The 22,321-nt window shown below is 47.7% G+C and overlaps 1 protein-coding gene across 3 annotated transcripts in view; it reads right to left on the bottom strand.

Moving 5' to 3' along the window:
* CARMIL1 (capping protein regulator and myosin 1 linker 1) overlaps positions 1-7,453 on the bottom strand; it is a 398,430-nt gene extending 390,977 nt beyond the window's left edge. For all 3 annotated transcript variants that reach the window (XM_068236999.1, XM_068237000.1, XM_068237001.1), the window contains exon 1: positions 7,158-7,453. In XM_068236999.1, coding sequence (XP_068093100.1) covers positions 7,158-7,197 — 40 coding nt within the window. In that variant the 5' untranslated portion in view covers positions 7,198-7,453. The remainder of the gene's footprint in view (positions 1-7,157) is intronic.
* Positions 7,454-22,321: the final 14,868 nt, after the last annotated feature.

The raw sequence follows: 22,321 nt of genomic DNA, 5'->3' as shown, positions 1-22,321 counted from the left end.
AGGAAGCAGGTCCTATCCAGAAGCCGCTCGTCACTCCTCGTACTCCGCGGCAGGCACCAGTAGCACTTCCTGGGTCAGGGTTCATTGGGTCATTGGAATTGAAATCATTCTGATGAAGACACACGCTTAGTGTCGAAACATGTTAATGAGGTTTTAGTGGGGCGCCCCATTAGATCTATTGGAACTAGCTGCTACCGAACCGACTGTTTCCTCGTAGGACCAGTGGAGATTGTATGACTGGTGGAGATTGGAGCGCAGGAAAGCAGCGGTGAGACGCACGGGAGTGACGTCTCTGGTCAGAACCCTGACCCAGGAAGTGCTACTGGTGCCTGCCGCGGAGTACGAGGAGTGACGAGCGGCTTCTGGATAGGACCCGCTTCCTTCACCTGGCTATTGCAACGGCGGGTGGATACGGACGGGAAGATCTATGATAGCCCCCCTCTTGGATTACTACAGCAGGAGACCCGGGTCAGAACCATCACCGGTAAGACGTATAGGAGCGGACTGAGAACTACAATTCACCTACCAGTAAGCGCCCTCATGGTTATTGGGATTAAGCTGGCGTAGTGTGATCAGATATCCTTATGTGGACACTTGTGGGGTCAATTTGCAAACCTATGCATACACATTGATATAATTTTATATATATTTTTACTAAAACCATTTTGATTTTAGATTTTTTGATTACTCTTTTATGGGTGCACCTGTACTTTGAGAAACTCATCAGCAAACTCTCAGGTTGTGTGAGAAAGCGTGTGTGACTGTCTGTTATATGTAATCCATAAAATCAATTTATTCATTTTATACTCCATTATTTTAATTGATCAATAAAAATTAATTACAAAAAGATACGATTATTGCTGTGGAAAGTGTCAGCGCTCCTCACATATTGTTTGAAAAATCTTGTGCTTATAGTTGGGGATAGGGGTACTCCAACAGAGTGAGGTAGCAGCAGACCAGTGGAGGAGGGAGGATATCCCCTTCTCATTTCCTTGCTTTGTGAGGTTTTTCCATAAGCGCCACCTATATTATTATCTTTTCTCTCTTACTGATGAGGATCAAACAATCCGAAACAGTCTGTATGTATGTTGGATTATTATGGCTCTGTACAAATAAACAAGCTGACACATCATTGCATTCCAGCGGTTCTGGAGGTGTGTTTAGCTTCTAAGGGTACAATGGTTAATTTGCATATATTCAGCAGTGATGCCCTGGGAGATATCTCAAGCTCACTCCAACCTGAATTATCGCAAATTCTTTCTGTTTTAAGAAAGCAAACTTTTGTTTTTCTTAACATCTTAGTAAGGGGGCTTTTAGGACCATTGTAGTCCCTTACACACTCCAATGAGTTCTGGGTCACCATGAGCTTGCTGGTTAGTCTGTACCTCTACATGTAAAAAATGTTATACATTTTGTCATCATATCATGTATTACTTTAGTGTAATTCCTCCTTACCCTTATATGCTATTTTGTCTATATGTATTCAATCCATCTTTTAGGGCCTGTTTCCACTTGTGCCAGCATCTGTCTCCGAGATGGACGCCAGCACTGGTACTTGCAATTAAGCATCCCAATACTTCTAGCAATGCCATGCATTACAATGGTGATTCAGATGACTCATCAAAAAAATGATCTACCCGCACAGAAGCAGCCTACTGATTTCAATAATCTGCGATTCCCTTTCCAAATTGGAATGCGGGAAAAATAGACCTTACTGTCTTACTAAAGCTGCTTCCATTGCCAAACTGCCACCATCTCGAGTCATGCAATATATGTGACAGGATTAGAGGACACTGGTCTTCAATTCACCTAAAATAGTTTTCCCCGCAAGAGACGCAAAACTGCAGGCCAGATTCTCATATGGGGGGAGTAATTGTGCTTGTTCATGTTTAATTTGTAAATTAGCACTGTAAAATGACAGCTGGGAGTAAGAAGCATTTCAGGGGAACCAACAGTCCTTCTCACATACAGCAAGGGACTCTCAGACTTGCATTCCCTAAAAGAGTTTGAAAACTTGAGAAAGAAAAAAAAAAAAGAAAAAAAGAGAAGAAACACCCATAAGTACTTGTTAACCTCTTTCCCCCAAAATAAGAATTACCCTGAAAGTAATCCCTAGCTGGAATTTTGAGCACGCTTGAAATATAAGCCCTAGCGGAAGTTAAAGCGGACACAAACCAAACATTTTTTTAATTCAAAACATTTATTTGCACCACTCTGACACATACAGAGATAAATAAACACTCCTTCAAGCCTATGAGCATTTCAGTGCATGCTTTTCACCCTTCTCTTTTCATAACTAGGGTTATACAGGTGGCAGCCATTACTTCTGAGCTTAGTAGGAGGTTTTAGATCATGGGTGTGTTTGTCATCAGCCACCCTCCCTCACAGGGGCGTCGTCTATGTGAAAGCTCACACAAGCTGAGATCACCTCCCGTGACATTATCAGTTGTAGCCTGTGTTTTGTTTTTGTTTTTTTTATCTCCTCCACCTGTTTGCTGGATTCTGTCCCGGCAATATGAAAGGAAGGGAGGAGTTCCTCCAATAAATGTAAAATATTTTATATTTGTCATCATGCCGCTGAAAAAAGGCTGCTATTTATTATTATAATTTAGAAAATAGATTTTATTTCTGAAATCTTGTATTTTTAATTTGGGTCCACTTTAAAAAAGATGAGCTGGCCAGCAATCTCTGACACAGTGTCGATCGGGTACTGGTCCTGTCATCTCAGCACACAGCAAGGTTATCAGCTGTGATATCAGCCGATCAGTACATTGCACAGGAAGAAGAGTTAAGGTGCATACACACATGCGACTATAGTCGTTTGAAACGATCGTTCCCCGATCGTTTCAAACGACGATCGTTTAAAAAAAAGCAACCAACGACTATTAAGTCTAACGAGGGACGAGTTAGATCGTTAAAAACGAATGATCTAGCTTGGCGGATTTTTTCCAACGACGATCGTTTGCAAGAGTAGTACATCGTTGGAAACGGTCATTCGTACTAGGCTTGACATGCGCATTTCACTATTTCTCCATGGAACTTTTCATCTTCGTGCGCAGGCGCAATAGTTGCTTTTACGTGATGTAACGTTCGTTCTAACGATCTGATCGTTACACACCTTTTAAAACTAACTTTACTTAGGTCATTCTTTCATCAATTAAAAGTTCGTTCGTCGTTGACAACGAACGATCGTTGTCGCATGTGTGTACGTAGCTTAAGCCAGCAAGCGGGGACACGGCAGTGCCAATTGTGCACCAGTCTTGTCACCCCAGCTGTGTGCAGGGATGACAGGGCAGGTGCCTGATCACAGTAGCATACCTTCAAATCCAGGGACATCACAGTACAAAGGAACAGGAAATGTTCTGCTGAGAGACACTTCCTGAGGGAAGCATAAGACATCCCCTGAAAATAAGCCCTAGCCCATCTTTTGGAGCAAAAATGAATATAAAAGAGAGGGTTTTATTTTCGGGGAAACACTGTATCACCCATTATTTCTGCACATCCAATCAACTTCTTAAACTCATTTTGCCACAGGTTTGCCTATAGTAGAGGGAAACTTCAGATGAGCCAGAGGCTTCTCCGGTTCTCCTGCAGCCTACCCATGCTTGTTGGTACCCTCTTCTTCACAGCCACACTGAATAGGCGCACTGATAGTTCACGCCTGCTCAGTAGCATGCAGCCACTGGTGTAGAGGAAAAAGAAGTCCACAAGCGTCTTCTTGGAACTGCACAGGCAGTTATTGCACCTGCGCAGTGCAGCCACGCTAGTACACGGACGGGAGCGTGGCCTCACCAACCTGTTCAATTAATGCTTGTCAAATAAGCTCAGAGGGTCTCTGCGCTGAATCGGTGAGAGTGAAAAGTTAGGGGTTATCCAGAGGCTTTCCGCTACTGGAGGTATCTACCCATGGACATTTTTTCCCTACAGGTAGACTTTAAAGAGAATCTGTATTGTTAAAATCGCACAAAAGTAAACATACCAGTGCGTTAGGGGACATCTCCTATTACCCTCTGGCACAATTTCGCCGCTTCCCGCCGCATTAAAAGTGGAAAAAAACAGTTTTTAAAAGTTTGTTTATAAACAAACAAAATGGCCACCAAAACAGGAAGTAGGTTGATGTACAGTATGTCCACACATACAAAATACGTCCATACACAAGCAGGCTGTATACACCCTTCCTTTTGAATCTCAAGAGATCATTTGTGTGTTTCTTTTCCCCTGCAGCTCTCATGCGCTGAAGTTTCAGGCTGCTCTTTTCTTCCTGCAAACAGCTTTGCCCTTGTCTGAATTTCCTCAGTATGTGAAAGCCCAGCCAGCTCAGAGGATGATTTATCCAGCTTGTAAAAGATAAGAGAGCAGCAAGAAGCTGCACTAATCTAAATATCACACAGGCAGTGTGCAGAGAGGGACCTGGAAGGGGGAGTTCATAGCAGAACCACAACACTGAAGAACTTGGCAGCCTTCCAGACACAGGCTGACAAGTCTGACAAGAGATAGATAAGTTGATTTATTACAGAGACTGTGATAGTACAAAGTGCTGCAGTAAGCCAGAACACATTAGAATAGCTTTTGGAACTTGTAGGATGATAAAAAACAAGATGCAATTTTTGTTACGGAGTTTCTTTAAAGGGTCCTTTCACAAAGACAGTTGGACACTTGTTTTCCTAGCAGTTTACCAACAGTGAAACTGTTACACAAATGTTGGGAAACTAGTGCCAAAGGAATCTAAGGCGCTTGTAATATGCACAGCATGGAGGAAGTGCTTTACAGATTTGGGGGACTACTGGCGTATACTATAGTATGTAAGGGTAGTGGCTGGAGGGTTTAGAGTCTCCAGTAGGAAAACACCTCCTAAGCAAACGTGGTTTTAGGCATTTGGAAAGTACAGTTTCAATGGTACTTCCTCCCCTGCCTCCAAAGTCTTTAAGGTGCACATACAGCAGACCATGTATAGCCAGATCGACCATGAGACAGATCTCTATCTGATCGAATGAGAGAGATTTGTTGCCTGATCATACACTGCAGGCCGATTCCTGAATAATTTAAGCATGAAATCTTTAGGGAATCGGCCTTAAGACACCACATTTACCGCCTTGTTACCCTGGCGCTATAGCCCCCACCTCCCATGCAAGTTGCCCCATGTGTGAATGTTACCTGTGGGGGCCTGCCGCTGTCTCCGTGCTTCAGCTACATACACCGCTGCATGGGGTTGCCCATTTATACGTGGGCAAATGTGTTTTGTCAGACACATGCCCACGTGTACGCCAACAACATGGGGCATGTGTATGTGGGTGAAGCACAGAGCCAGCAGCAGGTAAAGTATTCACTCATGGGACACATGTTACACGGGGGGCAGTGCCGGAGGTTCCATCACGCTTATCGCTCACCCCCATATCGCACGCCATTACTGCCCTACAGCCGATCAAGCATGTTGGCCCGAGATCTTGCAGCAAGTTTGATTGATACATGCGACCAATTTCAGCCTGAAATTGGTTGCACCATCGATCGGACATGGACCTATTTTCATCAGATTCCATTATGATAATCGAATCGGATGGACGATTGGCCACCAAGTTGCCTGATATATGGCCACCTTTAGAGTACATAATCCCAACATGGGGTTATGTTCAGCAGCTGCTTAGCATTTAGAATTACAGAATTGCATGCATATTGAATGTTGTATTTTTGTATTTACAAAAGGTGGTATTTAAAGAGCGCTAACATTCACGTAAGACAGGCCACGTTTTACGGATGTGACCACACATGGCTGAAGATTTGTGATCAACACGCTTGTATAGCCCCAAAAACAAATCAATTAAGAAAAAATATGGTAAGGAACATCAACAGGCTCCTCTTTTCTACCGGTTGCCTGCTGTACAAGACTACGCATGGACAGCTTAATTTTATTTAGCTAGATCCATACACGTCTGCAGGGAATTTGGGAAATTCTGCAACCATTTATTTTTGCCAAGCATCTTAGATACTGATTAAGCATTCTGTTTCAGTCCCTTGTTTGTTGTAAATGTAGACTAATGTATAAAATATATATTCATTCTTGGTAAGGTACCAGAGTATTTTTAAGTCCATCCCAAAGACCACCTAGCAGCTGCAGTACACCTGCATTATGTGGAATTTTGGGGATATAATCACTATGCAGTAGTCAGAACATACATTCCTTGTTGATATGTATACACACACACACACACACACACACACACTACAGTATAATAAAGAAACACAAAACAAAAAACACACTACACATCTGAATCGTTTCTTCTGCTACAAAAGCTGATCGTTGTTATTCATTGCATGAAATCTTATTAGAATGCTATCAGAACAAGCTGCATACATCTTCGCTGTTGGGTCAGTTTGAAGCAATCATACTGGAATGTAAATTGTTGGCAATGCTCCCACATGACAGAATAAACACACTGGCAATCAAGAATGAAGACAACCCAAACCTAGTGACAAATGTATTAAGAAACCTGGTGACAAAATAATGTTGTCACCATGTTAAATCATTTTCTCACCATGTTTCTTAATACATTTATCACCAGGCTTAGCCCAGACACTGAATCAATAGATCTTAGATAATGTCACCCTGACAAAAAAAAAAGTACCATCCAGCTGTCAACACAATGAGAATTCATCAGAATCAGCAACTTTCATTTAGGAAGTAGTAACACACTGTCATTCAGAATTCACTATATGCTAGAAAAAAATGGCAGAGAAAAAATGGATATTAGGTGAAATGAACCCTGGTGTACAGCAGAAGCAGATACAGTATCACAGTAGCAGTAAAGTGATGAACCACTTGTCTCAGGCATGCAGGTTCCCATCACATTAGTGCTACTGATCTCAGTGGGGGATGGAGTTTATATGAATATTGAATTCTATCCTAATCCCAAATAACCCCCCATAGCCCATCCCCTGGGGGTGTATAATGCTGTCAATACATTTCAAGCATGAAGCTCAAGTACAGACAGGTTCCCTGCGTGCTATACGAGGCCACGCCCACGTGGGTAACCCGTGCAGCGCCGGTGTACCCCCGCTGTCAGGCTGCGTCCCAGGCGTCGGGTTAATATACACATACTAATACTATGCCACTGTGTGCGCTCTGCAGGTGTCACCAGCACAGTATTGTGGCGCGTCCTTACCCAGCAGTTCTTTAGGGACCTCTGAGCTGTCGTCTGTCATGTTGCCTCTCTTGTCAGTGATGGTGCCAGGCAGTGAGCTCCGTACTGATCAGCAGCAGCAGGCACTAGAACCCCAGCAGCGTGCTGCCCCTGTCACTCCGACTGATGGCTCTGCTACTGCACATGGCCACCCCAGCGGCTCTGCATGCCCGATCCCCAGCTCACTCCGATAGAACAGGAAATAAATGAATCCCGGGCGGGCGGCGGAGAAATCCCTAGCAGTGACTAGTGAGGGGGAGAGGCTTATGGAGCCAGGGAGTGGGGGTGGGGAGTGAGGCAGATAGGAGGAGGGAAGGCTGATAACAGCAGCTCTCTGTCTCCTGCTTTATTCATTCTCCGGCGCTTCACCTCCCCGGCCTCCTCCTCCCGCGGCCCCGCTCATTGCAGGGCAGAGCAGCAGGCCGGGAGACGGGCAGGACCTGGGAGAGGTACCTGATAGCCGGGAGGAACACCTTCCCTGCCGGGAGCCATGCTCACCTGTGACAAGGATGTACCTGCACTTTTATGTAACGTGACCATTGAAGAAGCAGTCTGATTCATTTTGTTTGAGCAAAGGAAAATAATTTCTTGTCTGTTGAAGGGTTACAGTGTCTCAAGCACACCTAGGGCCTGATTCACAAAGCGGTGCTAACAGTTAGCACGATGGTGAAAAGCCCTTTATCACACCTAAACTCAGTTTAGGCATGATAAGTTTAGGTGTGATAAGTTTAGGCATGATAAGTTTAGGTGTGATAAGTTTAGGCATGATAAGTTTAAGCACCAACTGCGTTAGCACCGCAGTGCACAGCTGATCAAAAGTTTTGCGCTAGCAAAGTCTGGTGCACTTCGCATAGAGTTTAATGGCGCTGCTTTGCGTGCGGGACTTTGCACGCTATCTACACTTATCTAAACTTAGCATGCCTAAACTTATCACACCTAAACTTATCACGCCTAAACTGACTTTTCACCAGTGTGGTGCAAAGGTTATCACGCCTAAAGTCTTTTAGGCGTGATAACTGAGTTATCACCGCTTTGTGAATCAGGCCCCTGGTGTGAGGGGATATGGAGCCTGTCATATGTATTTCCTTTTGGACAATGGAAATTGCCTGGCTGTCCTGCTGATCCTCTGCCTCTGATACTTTTACCCATAAACTCAGGATCATCCACTTGGCAACCTAGGCAGATGCTTGGGGCCTAGTGGGTGTCAAGGAGCCCACCTGACACTTTCTTTGGCTTTTCTTCAGCTTACCACAGGGGCCCCAAATCTACTACCTTGCCTAGGATCCCATTACATTTTAGGGCCCTTTTTCCACTAGCTGGGTTTTTGCCAAAAACGCATGCTGATTTTTAAATGCAGCCTGTTTAACCACTTGAGGACCACAGTGGTAAACCCCCCTAAAGACCAGGCACATTTTTGCTAAAATGACCACTGCAGCTTTAAGGCACACCATACACGAGTGATTTCCCCCCCACCATCAGAGCTCTCAGTTGGTGTGGTCTGATCGCCCCCTAGTTGTTTATTTTTTTTTTATAAACATTTATATTTGCATTTTATATATAAAAAAAACCCTTTCCTCTGCCTCCCCCAGCCAGCCTCCCTACCCTCCTCCCCCAGCCAGCCTATCACAGCGATTGCTCTCTTGTCCCCCAGGCCAGGGGGACAGCCGTGTCACACGGCTGTCCCCAGTGCAGCGCTGCTGCTGATCACAGCGCTGTGCTGTGTAAATAGAAGGTGATCACACCGTCTAACAGTCTCCCAAGCGGCAATAGCCGCTTGGAGACTGAAGAGGGGGCAGAGCTTCGCCCCCCGAGCATGAGATGCGCATGCAGTGTGCACGCGATCTCATGCAAATTAGAGCCCCAGGACTTGACGCCAATTGGCGTTAGGTAGTTAAAGGGACTCAGAGCAGTGCAGAAACTATGGAAAGATACATACCATTTTGAAGCTCTCTTTCTCCTCTTTCCAACAATATATAAACCGCCGCCCTACGCCTTTTAGTTTTCGCTATTTTCACGATCGAAATCTAGGAGAAAGAGAACTTCAAAATGGTATGTATCTTTCCATAGTTTCTGCACTGCTCGGAGTCCCTTTAAAATAAGAATCTTGGGTGGCCTTTTCCACTGCTACATTCTGATTAAAAAATAAAAAACGCATCTCTGTGCGATTATGATGTGTTTTGCATTTCAATTTAAAGTATAGGAATGGATTAAAAACACATAGAAATGCATTTTGCACTGATTTAACCACTAGTATCTATTTTAAAAAATCAAGACAACACTTGCCAATCAGAAAAACGCAAACGCATTAAAAAACGCACATCAAAATAGCAGAGCAGATGTTTCTGACTGAAGGCTGACTAGTACATTTGCTGTTTCAGGTGTGTCATTTAAAGGGAACCTTAGCTGAGAGGGATATGGATGTTTCTTTTAAAAAAAATACCAGTTGCTTGTCAGTCCTGGTGATTGCTTTGGCTGCAGTACTGGCTGAATTGCACACCTGAAACAAGCATGCAGCTAATCCAGTCTGACTTCAGTCAGAGCATCCGATCTGTATGCTTGTTGAGGGGATTAGCTGGAGAGTCAGGCAACGGGTATTATTACGGGTATTATTTTAAAAGGAAAAATCCATATCCTTCTAAGTTTGGGTTCCCTTTAGGCTGGTTTCACAGTGGGACGTTAAAGTCCCACGTTACAGCAGCCAGTAACGCAGCCTAACTCACAGCACTGTAAAATCAATGAGCTGGTTCACAGTGCACACGTTGCGTTAGTAATGCAGCACGTTTAAACAAAGCGTTGCATGCTGTACGTTATACTGGGCTAAGCCACGTTAGACTGTTTGCACATGCTCAGTAATGTTGGAGGAAGAGGTCTCCCCTCCTCCTTTGCGCCAGCCACATGGCTAATTAATATTCACTGCACTGAGGAGACTCATGGTGGGACTGTAGTGTTGTCCGGATCATGAACGAATTATCCGGATCATCACAATGAAACATTCGGTTCACAGTGGATGTCTGTCTTTAGGTAACAGGAACATACAGAATGTACAGTGCACGGAAAGTCTTGTTCTGCTAATCATTTCACCCAGTCTGCTTCCTTTGTAAAATGATTCGGTTCAAAGATCCGGATCTTTTCAATGATCCGATTCAAATGATCCGAATCCTTACAAAGATCCGGACTTCCTATCACTAACCTGGAGCGGCTGCTTTGAGAGCTGCATAACGCAGCTCAATCTGAAGTCCAACTTCAACACCACCACGCGTTGCGTTAGGGGCACGTTATGTGACCTTAACGTCCTTTAAAACGCAACGTCTTGGTGGGAAAGTAGCCTTAAGCAATACTTAGGGTCGAACTGTGACACTAAGTCCCACCAGAAAAGTTCCAGCCTGGGGCCCGCCCTCCTCCATTTTGGGGTCCCCCCTCCTTTTATCAGCGGCGAGAGAGCGGCCGGCATATACAGAAAGCTCGGCGGGGTAAACAGCCACTAAAGGTTAAGCTGCCTCTGGGCTACGCTGTTTCCTCTGTATTGCTGCTCGCTCCGCTTCCTGGTTTATTGCGAGCAGCAATACAGTGGGGACACCGTAGCCCGGGAGGCAGCTGAACCTCTAGCGGCTGATTACCCCGCCGGAGCTTCCTGTATATGCCGCTCTCTCGCCGCTGATGGAAGGAGGGGGGACCCCAGGTGAGGCAGGGGGATAAGAGTCGGGCCCCTACCCCACTAACTACTCAGCTACCTCCCCTCCCACCCGGCTAGGTAGCCGGCGGCTACCTGACTGCCCACCCTCCCACCCGGCTACCTAACTGCCCACCCGGCTACCTAACTGCCCACCCTGCCACCTAACTGTACACCCTCCCACCCAGCTACCTAACTGCCCACCCTCCCACCTAACTGCCCACCCAGCTACCTAACTGCCCACCCGGCTACCTAACTGCCCACTTTCCCACCCGGCTACCTAACTGCCCACCCTCCCACCCAGCTACCTAACTGCCCACCCTCCCACCCAGCTACCTAACTGCCCACTCTCCCACCCGGCTACCTTACTGCCCACTCTCCCACCCGGCTACCTTACTGCCCACTCTCCCACCCTGCTACCTAACTGCCCATCACCTAACTGCCCACCCGGCTACCTAACTGCCCACCCTCCCACCCGGCTTCCTAACTGCCCACTTTCCCACCCGGCTACCTAACTGCTCACCCGGCTACCTAACTGCACACCCTTTCACCCGGCTACCTAACTGCCCACCCAGCTACCTAGCTGCCCACCTGGCTACCTATCTGCCACCCAGCTACCTAATTGCCCGCCCAGCTACCTAACTGCCCACCCAGCTACCTAACTGCCTACCCTGCCACCCAGCTACCTATCTGCCTACCCTGCCACCCAGCTACCTAACTGCCCGCCCAGCTACCTAACTGCCCACCCAGCTACCTAACTGCCTACCCTGCCACCCAGCTACCTATCTGCCTTCCCTGCCACCCAGCTTCCTAACTGCCCTCCTGGGTACCTAACTGCCCACCCAGCTACCTATCTGCCTACCCTGCCACCCAGCTACCTAACTGCCCACCCGGCTACCTAACTGCCACCCGGCTACCTAACTTCCTACCTGGCTACCTAACTGCCCACCCTTCTACCTAACTTCCCACCCGGCTACCTAACTGCCCACCCGTCTACCTAACTGCCCACCCGTCTACCTATCTGCCTACCCTCCCACCCAGCTACCTAACTGCCTACCCAGTGCAGTGCCTGCAAATAGTGTGCCAGCCTGCCCAACCACCCTCCCTCCAGGTAATTAATGTTAGCCCACTATAGACCTAACTACATATACTGCATTTTGTTGGGAAATCTGCCAAAAATCTGGTTGCATTTTGTGGGGAAGTCTGCCGACAATCTGGTTGCATATTGTGTGGAAATCTGCCGACAATCTGGTTGCATTTTGTGGGGAAATCTGCCGACAATCTGGTTGCATATTGTAACGATCGGTGTCAGCACGCAGAGAGAATCTGATTATTGGTGATCTGCAGTATCACCAAGAATGCAGATATATACCTGATTATGGATGATCTGCAGAATCACCAATAATGCAGATATAGTTCTAACCTCTGGACACCTATGTATACTTGTGAGTGTTTGGTGTAACAGTATGACTTTGAGTAACGCACCTGATGAGCAGGTGAACTTAGACAGTATAGGCAATACTGCTCACAGAGAGCACCGAACCTTCAAGCAGCCTGAGACTCTCCAAGGGGTGGAGTCAGGCTGAAGGTAGAAAGGACCAGAGAGTGAGTGACACCTGAAGGTGGATGTCACTGACAGATCTGGAGACTATCTCTTAAGAGGCGAGATAACTCTCGAGGTCAGGCAAGCCAGGTCGGCAACACACGGACAGACAAAGTACAAAGACAGAAAACTGATTCGGTATCCAAGGCAGGCAGGGTTTGGCAACGGAATATCAGATATGCGAGGTACCGAATCAGAAAGCGGAGGGATAGTCAAGAAAGCAATAGGTCATAACAGATATCAAACAATGCCTAGTCTTGGGTGTGAGGTCCGTGGTCTCTACACCCTGGAACTAGTCTGATGTATAACAGAATGATAACACAAGTTCCCTAGTCTTGGGTGTGAGGTCCATGGTCTCTACACCCTGGAACTAGTCTGATGTATAACAGGATGATAACACAAGTTCCCTAGTCTTGGGTGTAAGGTCCGTGGTCTCTACACCCTGGAACTAGTCTAATGAATAACAAAATAATAACACAAGTTCCCTAGTCTTGGGTGTGAGGTCCGTGGTCTCTACACCCTGGAACTAGTCTAATGAATAACAGAATAATAACACAAGTAATCTGGCTCAGTGTGAATTCCCAGGTCCTCCTGGTTCAAACACACTGTTGGATCTGACTAAGGTCTGAGTGCTTCCACGTAGTGTTCGCAACGGCACACAACCAGCAACTGACAAGCAAGCTGTATATATAGTTGCAGGACTCTGCCGCCCCGCCCGAGCCACTCAGCCAATCAGGAGTCCAGCAGGAATCAGCTGATCGACCTGATCAGCTGATACATCTCCTGCTGGTATAAAGGTTCTGACTGCTGGCGCGCGCACGCGTAGCTCTCCATCCAGGTGCACTAGAGATCCCAGCCGATCCGGACATGTGTTGCTGCGCGGACAAACCGCCTCGCTGGACGCGGAATCAGCCGCCTTGCTGTCAGTACACGCGGCGGCTTTTCCGCGTTCTCCCACAGTACCAGACGCACGCTGCTGCGTGCAAACCGCCGCGCTGGACGCGGAATCAGCCGCCTTGCTGTCAGTACATGCGGCAGCTTTTCCGCGTTTCCTTACACATATTGTGTGGGAATCTGCCGACAATCTGATTGCATATTGTGTGGAAATCTGCCAACAATCTGGTTGCATATTGTGTGGAAATCTGCCGACAATCTGGTTGCATTTTGTTGGGAAATCTGCCGACAATCTGGTTGCATATTGTAGGTAAATCTGCCGACAATCTGGTTGCGTATTGTAGGGAAATCTGCCGACAATCTGGTTGCATTTTGTGGGGAAATCAGATTTCCCCACAAAATGTTTGGGTGGGAGGTCCAAGGTCCGTGGGGTTGGAAGGTCGTGGGGGGGGGGGCATAATTTTTTTTTGCTATGGGGCCCAGTCATTTCTAGCTACGCCCCTGTATCAGTATAATGTAGCAAGTGCTGGCTGGGTGCTTTGCTGGGTGCTACTGCCTGCAATGTTGGGTGGCGTTAGAGCAGGGGTGCCCATTAGGTAGATTGCGAAGGACTTCATGGTAGATACTGACCCCACTACATTTTCCATTCTGTATACAGTATACAAGTGTGCTCCTAAAATTGTACGTAGGTAGATCATTTTGACTTGCTAATTATTTAAAGTACATCACAAGTCGAAAAAGTATGGGCACCTCTGCGTTAGAGTATGCAGGGCCTGAGGCAAGTGTCATATGAAGGGCCTAGAGTATAGTGGGCCTTGAGTATAGCTGCCCCCAGTATAAGTAGCCAGCTATAAGTGTCCCCATTATAGGTAGTTAGCTATAGGCACCCTCAGTATAGGTAGCAACCTATAGGTGTGCGCAGTATAGGTAGTTAACTATAAGTGTCCCCAGTATAGGTAGCAAGTTATAGGTGTCCCCAGTATAGGTTGTTAGTTTTAGGTGTCCCCAGTATACTGTAGGTAGCCAGGTTTATAGGTGTGCCCAGTATAGGCAGGTCTATAGGTGTCCCCAGTATAGGTAGCCAGGTCTATAGGTGCCCCCAGTATAGGTAGCCAGCTATAGATGCCATCAGTTTAGGTAGCCAGGTCTATCGGTGTCCCCAGTTTAGTTAGCCAGGTCTATAGGTGTCCCCAGTTTAGGTAGCCAGGTCTATAGGTGTCCCCAGTTTAGGTAAAAGGAGAAAGGAAGAAAAATTAGTTGGCACTGCAGCTTAGGGACAGCTGCCACTGAAAGAACATAGGCAGGATGCACACCCACTCTCTTCGCCTGCTATGGTGCAGGCTGCGTGCTCAGATATATGAAGAGCAGATATTGAAGGAATTGAGAGACAGGAGGTCAATCGGCACTGCAGGTGCTTTATTCCAAAAGCAGGCACAGGTACAGTACAAAAAATCGTAAAGATAAAAATAGTTCACATACCATAAGGTGGAGTGGGGTGATGCGGTGGGTGCTGGGGGAAGGTACCTGACTGCCGTTTCGCGCTAAAATGCGCTTCAACGGCCATCAGAAAACTATTTTTATCTTTACGATTTTTTGTACTGTACCTGTGCCTGCTTTTGGAATAAAGCACCTGCAGTGCCGATTGACCTCCTGTCTCTTCAGTCCCCAGTTTAGGTAGTTCGGTCTATAGGTGTCCCTAGTTTAGTTAGCCAGGTATATAGGCGTCCCTAGTTTAGGTAGCCAGGTTTATAGGTGTCCCCAGTTTAGGTAGCCAGATCTATAGGTGTTCCCAGTATAGGTAGCCAGATCTATAGGTGTTCCCAGTATAGGTAGCCAGGTCTATAGATACCCCCCCCAGTTTAGTTAGCCAGGTCTATTGGTGTCCCCAGTATAGGTATCCAGGTCTGGTGTCCCCAGCCTGGAAGGGGGGGCAGTGGACACAGAGCGGTGGGGAGGGGGGAAGCCCACCCCCCCTCACCTGGGCCCCCCTTCCAGGCTCCACCTTCCAGAATGTAGTGCAGCCAGCCAGTGCAGCAGCGGGGAACGAACTTACCGAGCGCCAGAGCTGTGCATACCGCTGGTCTGGTGTTCTGCACTGTCCAATCCCGCTCTCACAGGAAGTACGGCGAGAGCAGGATTGGACAGTGCAGAAGACCAGACCAGCGACATGCAGGGCTCTGGCACTCGGTAAAGTTTTTTCCCGCTGCTGCTGCTGGCTGGCTGCACTACATTCTGGGGGGGAAGCGTGGAAGGGAGATGTTACGACTCATGTATTTCCTTCTCCTGCCTGCTGGTGGCAGTATTTACTTGGTCTATCCTGAACTTTCACTGTGCCACCAGCAGATGGCTTATTGGACATGTAGCAGCCCTGCAGTTCTGCCTTCCTCCAGCGGGTGGCCGTGTGCTACTTATGCAAAAGACTTGCAGTTCAATGTTGGCCTGCAGATGCCTCTAATAGGACTTATGCCAATTATCTCCAGCTGCTTCCTGCTTCAGGGCCTGTATAAGTCTGCCCCTTCCTCCTAGTCATGGCCAGAACTTCATTCGTTATAGGTCTGAGTCTCTGGACACCTGTGTATGTATATATGTGTATATATCTTATACATGTATATATGTGTGTATCTTATACATATTTGTATATATCTCCTGCACGCCGTTTGTAAATCGATAGTTAGTCAGGGTTTTGGTTGTACGTGTGCACACTGTTTTGTTTGGTTTGCGGGAGATTCACTGTATATATTGTTTGCATATGGCTGTATTTTATCTGCATGATTTGGTTCATAATAAACCCATTTTTTGCACATTCCTGGTTCAGTGTCAGTGTTTGTGCAAACTGTGGTCATTCCTTGCTGTCACACTCACTATGGTGGACGTCCGCAGCATTCCCAGAGGTCTTCCCGTGTGCGCACGCGCAGGGGCTCATTGGCATTGCTCTGTTCACTTCCAGTGTGGCGTGATGCGCGCATGTGCGCAGGAAATTGTGTGTGATCCGCGGTCCGCATGCGCTTGCGCAAAGTGTTGCACGCGTTCTGCGCATGCGCAGAGCACTACATTTGGCGCCAATCTAAAGTATAAAAGCACCACTGCCCTTAGCTGCAGTGCTGCTCGTTCTGACAGCTTGGCTAGCCTGTTGGTGAACCGTGTTCCTGTTTTGCTTGAAGCTGATCTTCTGTTGTGAACTTGGCCTGTGACCCCAACTTCCGCTGATCTCTGCCTGCCCCGACCTTTGGCTCTGTTTCCTGGATTACTGCTGTCTGCCGCCTGCCCCGACCTCTGGCTTGTGACCCCGACTGCCGTTGATCTCCGCCTGCCCTGACCTCTGGCTTGAGACCCCAACTTCCGTAGAATGCCACCCGGCCTGGACCTCCAGCTCTCGTCTGACCAAACCGACTCCACACCTGTCACCTGTTCTCCTGACCATTCGCTGAGGCAATCCCAGTAGTGACCTCGTAGGGCACTAGGCAGCGAAGTTGCCCTCCTGGGGGTGTGGTCCTGCACTCCCCTCAAGGGGGTGTGGGTGAAGACCCGTGGTCACCTAGACTCTACTACTGGGTAACGCCTCTTCCTTTGTGGGAAGGTCAACAGTGACTGAAGAGAAACCCTAAAGGTCCGTACACACGCCGGACTTTAGGCAACGACGGGTCCGTCGTTGCCTCCCGCTGGGTGGGCGTGCCAGCGACAGTCCGGCATGTGTACGCTCTGTCGTCAGACTGATACGGCTGTTCCTGAGCGATCCGCCGGGCTGACGACAGACGACAGAGCGTACACATGCCGGACTGTCGCTGGCACGCCCACCCAGCGGGAGGCAACGACGGACCCGTCGTTGCCTAAAGTCCGGCGTGTGTACGGACCTTTACACTTACAATACCTGTTTGTTCCGTAACAGGAGGCCGAAGGGGGGGGGGGAGGCTTCCCCCCTCCCCACCACTCTGTGCCCACTGCCCCCCTTCCTGTGCTTTGCCCTCTGCTGTTCAGCAGGGTCTTTGACGTCACGTGATGGCATAATGTAATCAGGCCTACTGGGCTTTCTTCCAAGCTCCCAGGGGCCCAGTGTATATCGTGCAGCTGTCACAATCTCACCACAGTCTGAGTCTGGCGGCGGAGCGTAGGTCTCTGGGGGTCAGCATGGACAGATGCGTGGCTCTCCTCATGAGTTTGGGATTTCCGGGTGTCCCGGGGGTTTGCTTGGACAGACTTCTGCTAGCGGGGCAATGGGCACACTTAGCATACTCTCTCCGAGGCTGTCTCTGAACCAGGAAAGGGGTGAGTCATGCAGAGTCCATTAACCACTTGAGGACCGCCCCCAGCCGATGGGCGGCGGCAAAGTCCGGCCCCAAACGACCGCAATACGCCCATCGGCGGGGGCGGCTGCGGGAGTGGTTATGCGGCGATCGCGTCATTCGTGACGCGATCAGCCGCCGGGGACTGGCTCCGCCCACCGCTCGTAGTAACCCGCCGGCCGTTCGGAAGCGCCGGCGGGTTACTAGCACCCGGATCGCCGCATTTACATTGTATAATAGGCTTTGTAATGTATACAAAGCCTATTATACTGGCTGCCTCCTGCCCTGGTGGTCCCAGTGTCCGAGGGACCACCAGGGCAGGCTGCAGCCACCCTAGTCTGCACCCAAGCACACTGATTTCCCCCCCCCTGCCCCCTGATCACCCACAGCACCCCTCAGACCCCCCCTGCCCACCCCCCAGACCACTGTTTGCACCCAGTCACCCCCCTAATCACCCATCAATCACTCCCTGTCACTATCTGTCAACGCTATTTTTTTTTTATCCCCCCCCCTGCCCACTGCCCCCTCCTGATCACCCCCCACCCCTCAGATTCTCCCCAGACCCCCCCCCAGACCCCCCCCCCCCGTGTACTGTATGCATCTATCCCCCCTGATCACCTGTCAATCACCCGTCAATCACCCGTCAATCACCAGTCAATCACCCCCTGTCACTGCTACCCATCAATCAGCCCCTAACCTGCCCCTTGCGGGCAATCTGATCACCCACCCACACCAATAGATCGCCCGCAGATCCGACATCAGATCACCTCCCAAATCCATTGTTTACATCTATTCTCTCCTCTAAACACCCACTAATTACCCATCAATCACCTATCAATCACCCCCTATCACCACCTGTCACTGTTACCCATCAGATTAGACCCTAATCTACCCCTTGCGGGCACCCAATCACCCGCCCACACGCTCAGATTGCCCTCAGACCCCCCTTTATCAATTCGCCAGTGCAATATTTACATCTGTTATTCCCTGTAATAACCCACTGATCACCTGTCAATCACCTATCAATCACCCCCTGTCACTGCCACTTATCAATCACCCCCTGTCACTGCCACCCATCAATCAGCCCCTAACCTGCCCCTTGCGGGCAATCTGATCACCCACCCACACCAATAGATCGCCCGCAGATCCGACATCAGATCACCTCCCAAGTGCAGTGTTTACATCTCTTCTCTCCTCTAAACACCCACTAATTACCCATCAATCACCTATCAATCACCCCCTATCACCACCTGTCACTGTTACCCATCAGATTAGACCCTAATCTACCCCTTGCGGGCACCCAATCACCCGCCCACACGCTCAGATTGCCCTCAGACCCCCCTTTATCAATTCGCCAGTGCAATATTTACATCTGTTATTCCCTGTAATAACCCACTGATCACCTATCAATCACCCCCTGTCACTGCCACCCATCAATCACCCCCTGTCACTGCCACCCATCAATCAGCCCCTAACTTGCCCCTTGCGGGCAATCTGATCACCCACCCACACCAATAGATCGCCCGCAGATCCGACATCAGATCACCTCCCAAGTGCAGTGTTTACATCTCTTCTCTCCTCTAAACACCCACTAATTACCCATCAATCACCCCCTATCACCACCTGTCACGGTTACCCATCAGATTAGACCCTAATCTGCCCCTTGCGGGCACCCAATCACCCGCCCACACCTCAGAACGTCCTCAGACCCCAGCCCTGATCACCTCGCTAGTGCATTGCTTGCATCTATTTCCCCCCTCTAATCACACCTTGAGACACCCATCAATCACCTCCTGTCACCCCCTAGCACACCTACCCATCAGATCAGGCCCTAATTTGCCCCGTGTGGGCTCCTGATCACTCGGCCAAACCCTCAGGTCCCCCTCAGACCCCCTTCCGATCACCTCCCCAGTGCATTGATTGCATCTATTTTCCCCTCTAACCGCCCCCTGAGACACCCATCAATCACCTCCTGTCACCCCCTAGCACTCCTATCCATCAGATCAGGCCCAAAACATCCTGTCATCTAAGAGGCCACCCTGCTTATGACCGGTTCCTCAAAATTTGCCCCCTCATAGACCACCTGTCATCAAAATTTGCAGATGCTTATACCCCTGATCAGTCATTTTGAGAAATTTGGTTTCCAGACTACTCACAGTTTTGGGCCCGTAAAATGCCAGGGCAGTATAGGAACCCCACAAGTGACCCCATTTTAGAAAGAAGACACCCCAAGGTATTCTGTTAGGTGTATGATGAGTTCATAGAAGATTTTATTTTTTGTCAAAAGTTAGCGGAAATTAGATTTTTATTGTTTTTTTCACAAAGTGTCATTTTTCACTAACTTGTGACAAAAAATAAAATCTTCTATGAACTCACCATACCCCTAACAGAATACCTTGGGGTGTCTTCTTTCTAAAATGGGGTCACTTGTGGGGTTCCTATACTGCCCTGGCATTTTAGGGGCCCTAAACCGTGGGCAGTAGTCTAGAATCCAAATGCCTCAAAATGACCTGTGAATAGGACGTTAGGCCCCTTAGCGCACCTAGGTTGCAAAAAAGTGTCACACACGTACTCAGAAGAAGTAGTATATTGTGTTTTGGGGTGTATTTTTACACATACCCATGCTGGGTGGGAGAAATATCTCTGTAAAAGGACAATTGTGTGTAAAAAAAATCAAACAATTGTCATTTACAGAGATATTTCTCCCACCCAGCATGGGTATGTGTAAAAATACACCCCAAAACACATTATACTACTTCTCCTGAGTACGGCGGTACCACATGTGTGGCACTTTTTTGCACCCTAAGTGCGCTAAGAGGCCCAAAGTCCAATGAGTACCTTTAGGATTTCACAGGTCATTTTGCGACATTTGGTTTCAAGACTACTCCTCACGGTTTAGGGCCCCTAAAATGCCAGGGCAGTATAGGAACCCCACAAATGACCCCATTTTAGAAAGAAGACACCCCAAGGTATTCCGTTAGGAGTATGGTGAGTTCATAGAAGATTTTATTTTTTGTCACAAGTTAGCGGAAAATGACACTTTGTGAAAAAAAACAATTAAAATCAATTTCCGCTAACTTGTGACAAAAAAAAAAAATCTTCTATGAACTCACCATCCTCCTAACGGAATACCTTGGGGTGTCTTCTTTCTAAAATGGGGTAATTTGTGGGGTTCCTATACTGTCCTGGCATTTTAGGGGCCCTAAACCGTGAGGAGTAGTCTTGAAACGAAATTTCTCAAAATGACCTGTGAAATCCTAAAGGTACTCATTGAACTTTGGGCCCCTTAGCGCAGTTAGGGTGCAAAAAAGTGCCACACATGTGGTATCGCCGTACTCAGGAGAAGTAGTATAATGTGTTTTGGGGTGTATTTTTCCACATACCCATGCTGAGTGGGAGAAATATCTCTATAAATAGACAATTGTGTGTAAAAAAAATAAAACAATTGTCATTTATGGAGATATTTCTCCCACCCAGCATGGGTAGGTGTAAAAATACACCCCAAAACACATTATACTACTTCTCCTGAGTACGGCAATACCACATGTGTGGCACTTTTTTGCAGCCTAACTGCGCTAAGGGGCCCAAAGTCCAATGAGCATCTTTAGGCTTTACAGGGGTGCTTACAATTAGGCACCCCCCAAAATGCCAGGACAGTGAACACACCCCACAAATGACCCCATTTTGGAAAGTAGACACTTCAAGTTATTCAAAGAGGAGCATAGTGAGTCTGTGGCAGATTTCATTTTTTTTGTCGCAAGTTAGAAGAAATGGAAACTTTTTTTTTTTCTTTTTTTTGTCAGAAAGTGTCATTTTCCGCTAACTTGTGACAAAAAATAAAATCTTCTATGAACTCACCATGCCTCTCACTGAATACTTTGGGATGTCTTCTTTCCAAAATGGGGTCATTTGGGGGGTATTTGTACTATCCTGGAATTTTAGCCCCTCATGAAACCTGACAGGTGCGCAGAAAAGTCAGAGATGCTTGAAAATGGGAAAATTCACTTTTGGCACCATAGTTTGTAAACGCTATAACTTTTACCCAATCCAATAAATATACACTGAATGGTTTTTTTTTATCAAAGACATGTAGCAGAATAACTTTCGCGCTCAAATGTATAGGAAATTTTACTTTATTTGAAAAATGTCAGCACAGCAAGTTAAAAAAGTCATTTTTTTGCCAAAATTCATGTCTATTTTGATGAATATAATAAAAACTAAAACTCGCAGCAGCAATCAAATAGCAGCAAAAGAAAGCTGTATTAGTGACAAGAAAAGGAGGTAAAATTCCTTTAGGTGGTAGGTTGTATGACCGAGCAATAAACCGTGAAAGCTGCAGTGGTCTGAATGGAGAAAAAGGCTCTGGTCCTTAAGGGGCGAAAAGACTGTGGTCCTCAAGTGGTTAATAGAGACAGGTCCGGGTTCTTTTTGGCTGGCTGCGGTTGTTAGATTTCCTAATTGGCTGTTTAACATTTAAGCTAGGATGGTGCGCTTGGTAAATGCCTGTGATGGCGTTAAGTTGCTAGATCTAACTACTGGGCTTTCCTTGCTGTTGCAACCTGTTACTTACCTGATACTTTGTCTGAACTTTAGCCTGTACCTGGACTATTCTATTGCGTGCTGCATTACTGACCCTAGCCTGCCTGACTACTCTCCTGTCCTTTCCCTGTACCTGTCTGATCTTATGTGTATGACCTTT

Source organism: Hyperolius riggenbachi, chromosome 5 (genome assembly GCF_040937935.1).
Source record: "Hyperolius riggenbachi isolate aHypRig1 chromosome 5, aHypRig1.pri, whole genome shotgun sequence".
Lineage (NCBI taxonomy): Eukaryota > Metazoa > Chordata > Amphibia > Anura > Hyperoliidae > Hyperolius > Hyperolius riggenbachi.
This window is presented reverse-complemented; position numbering and strand designations above follow the sequence as displayed.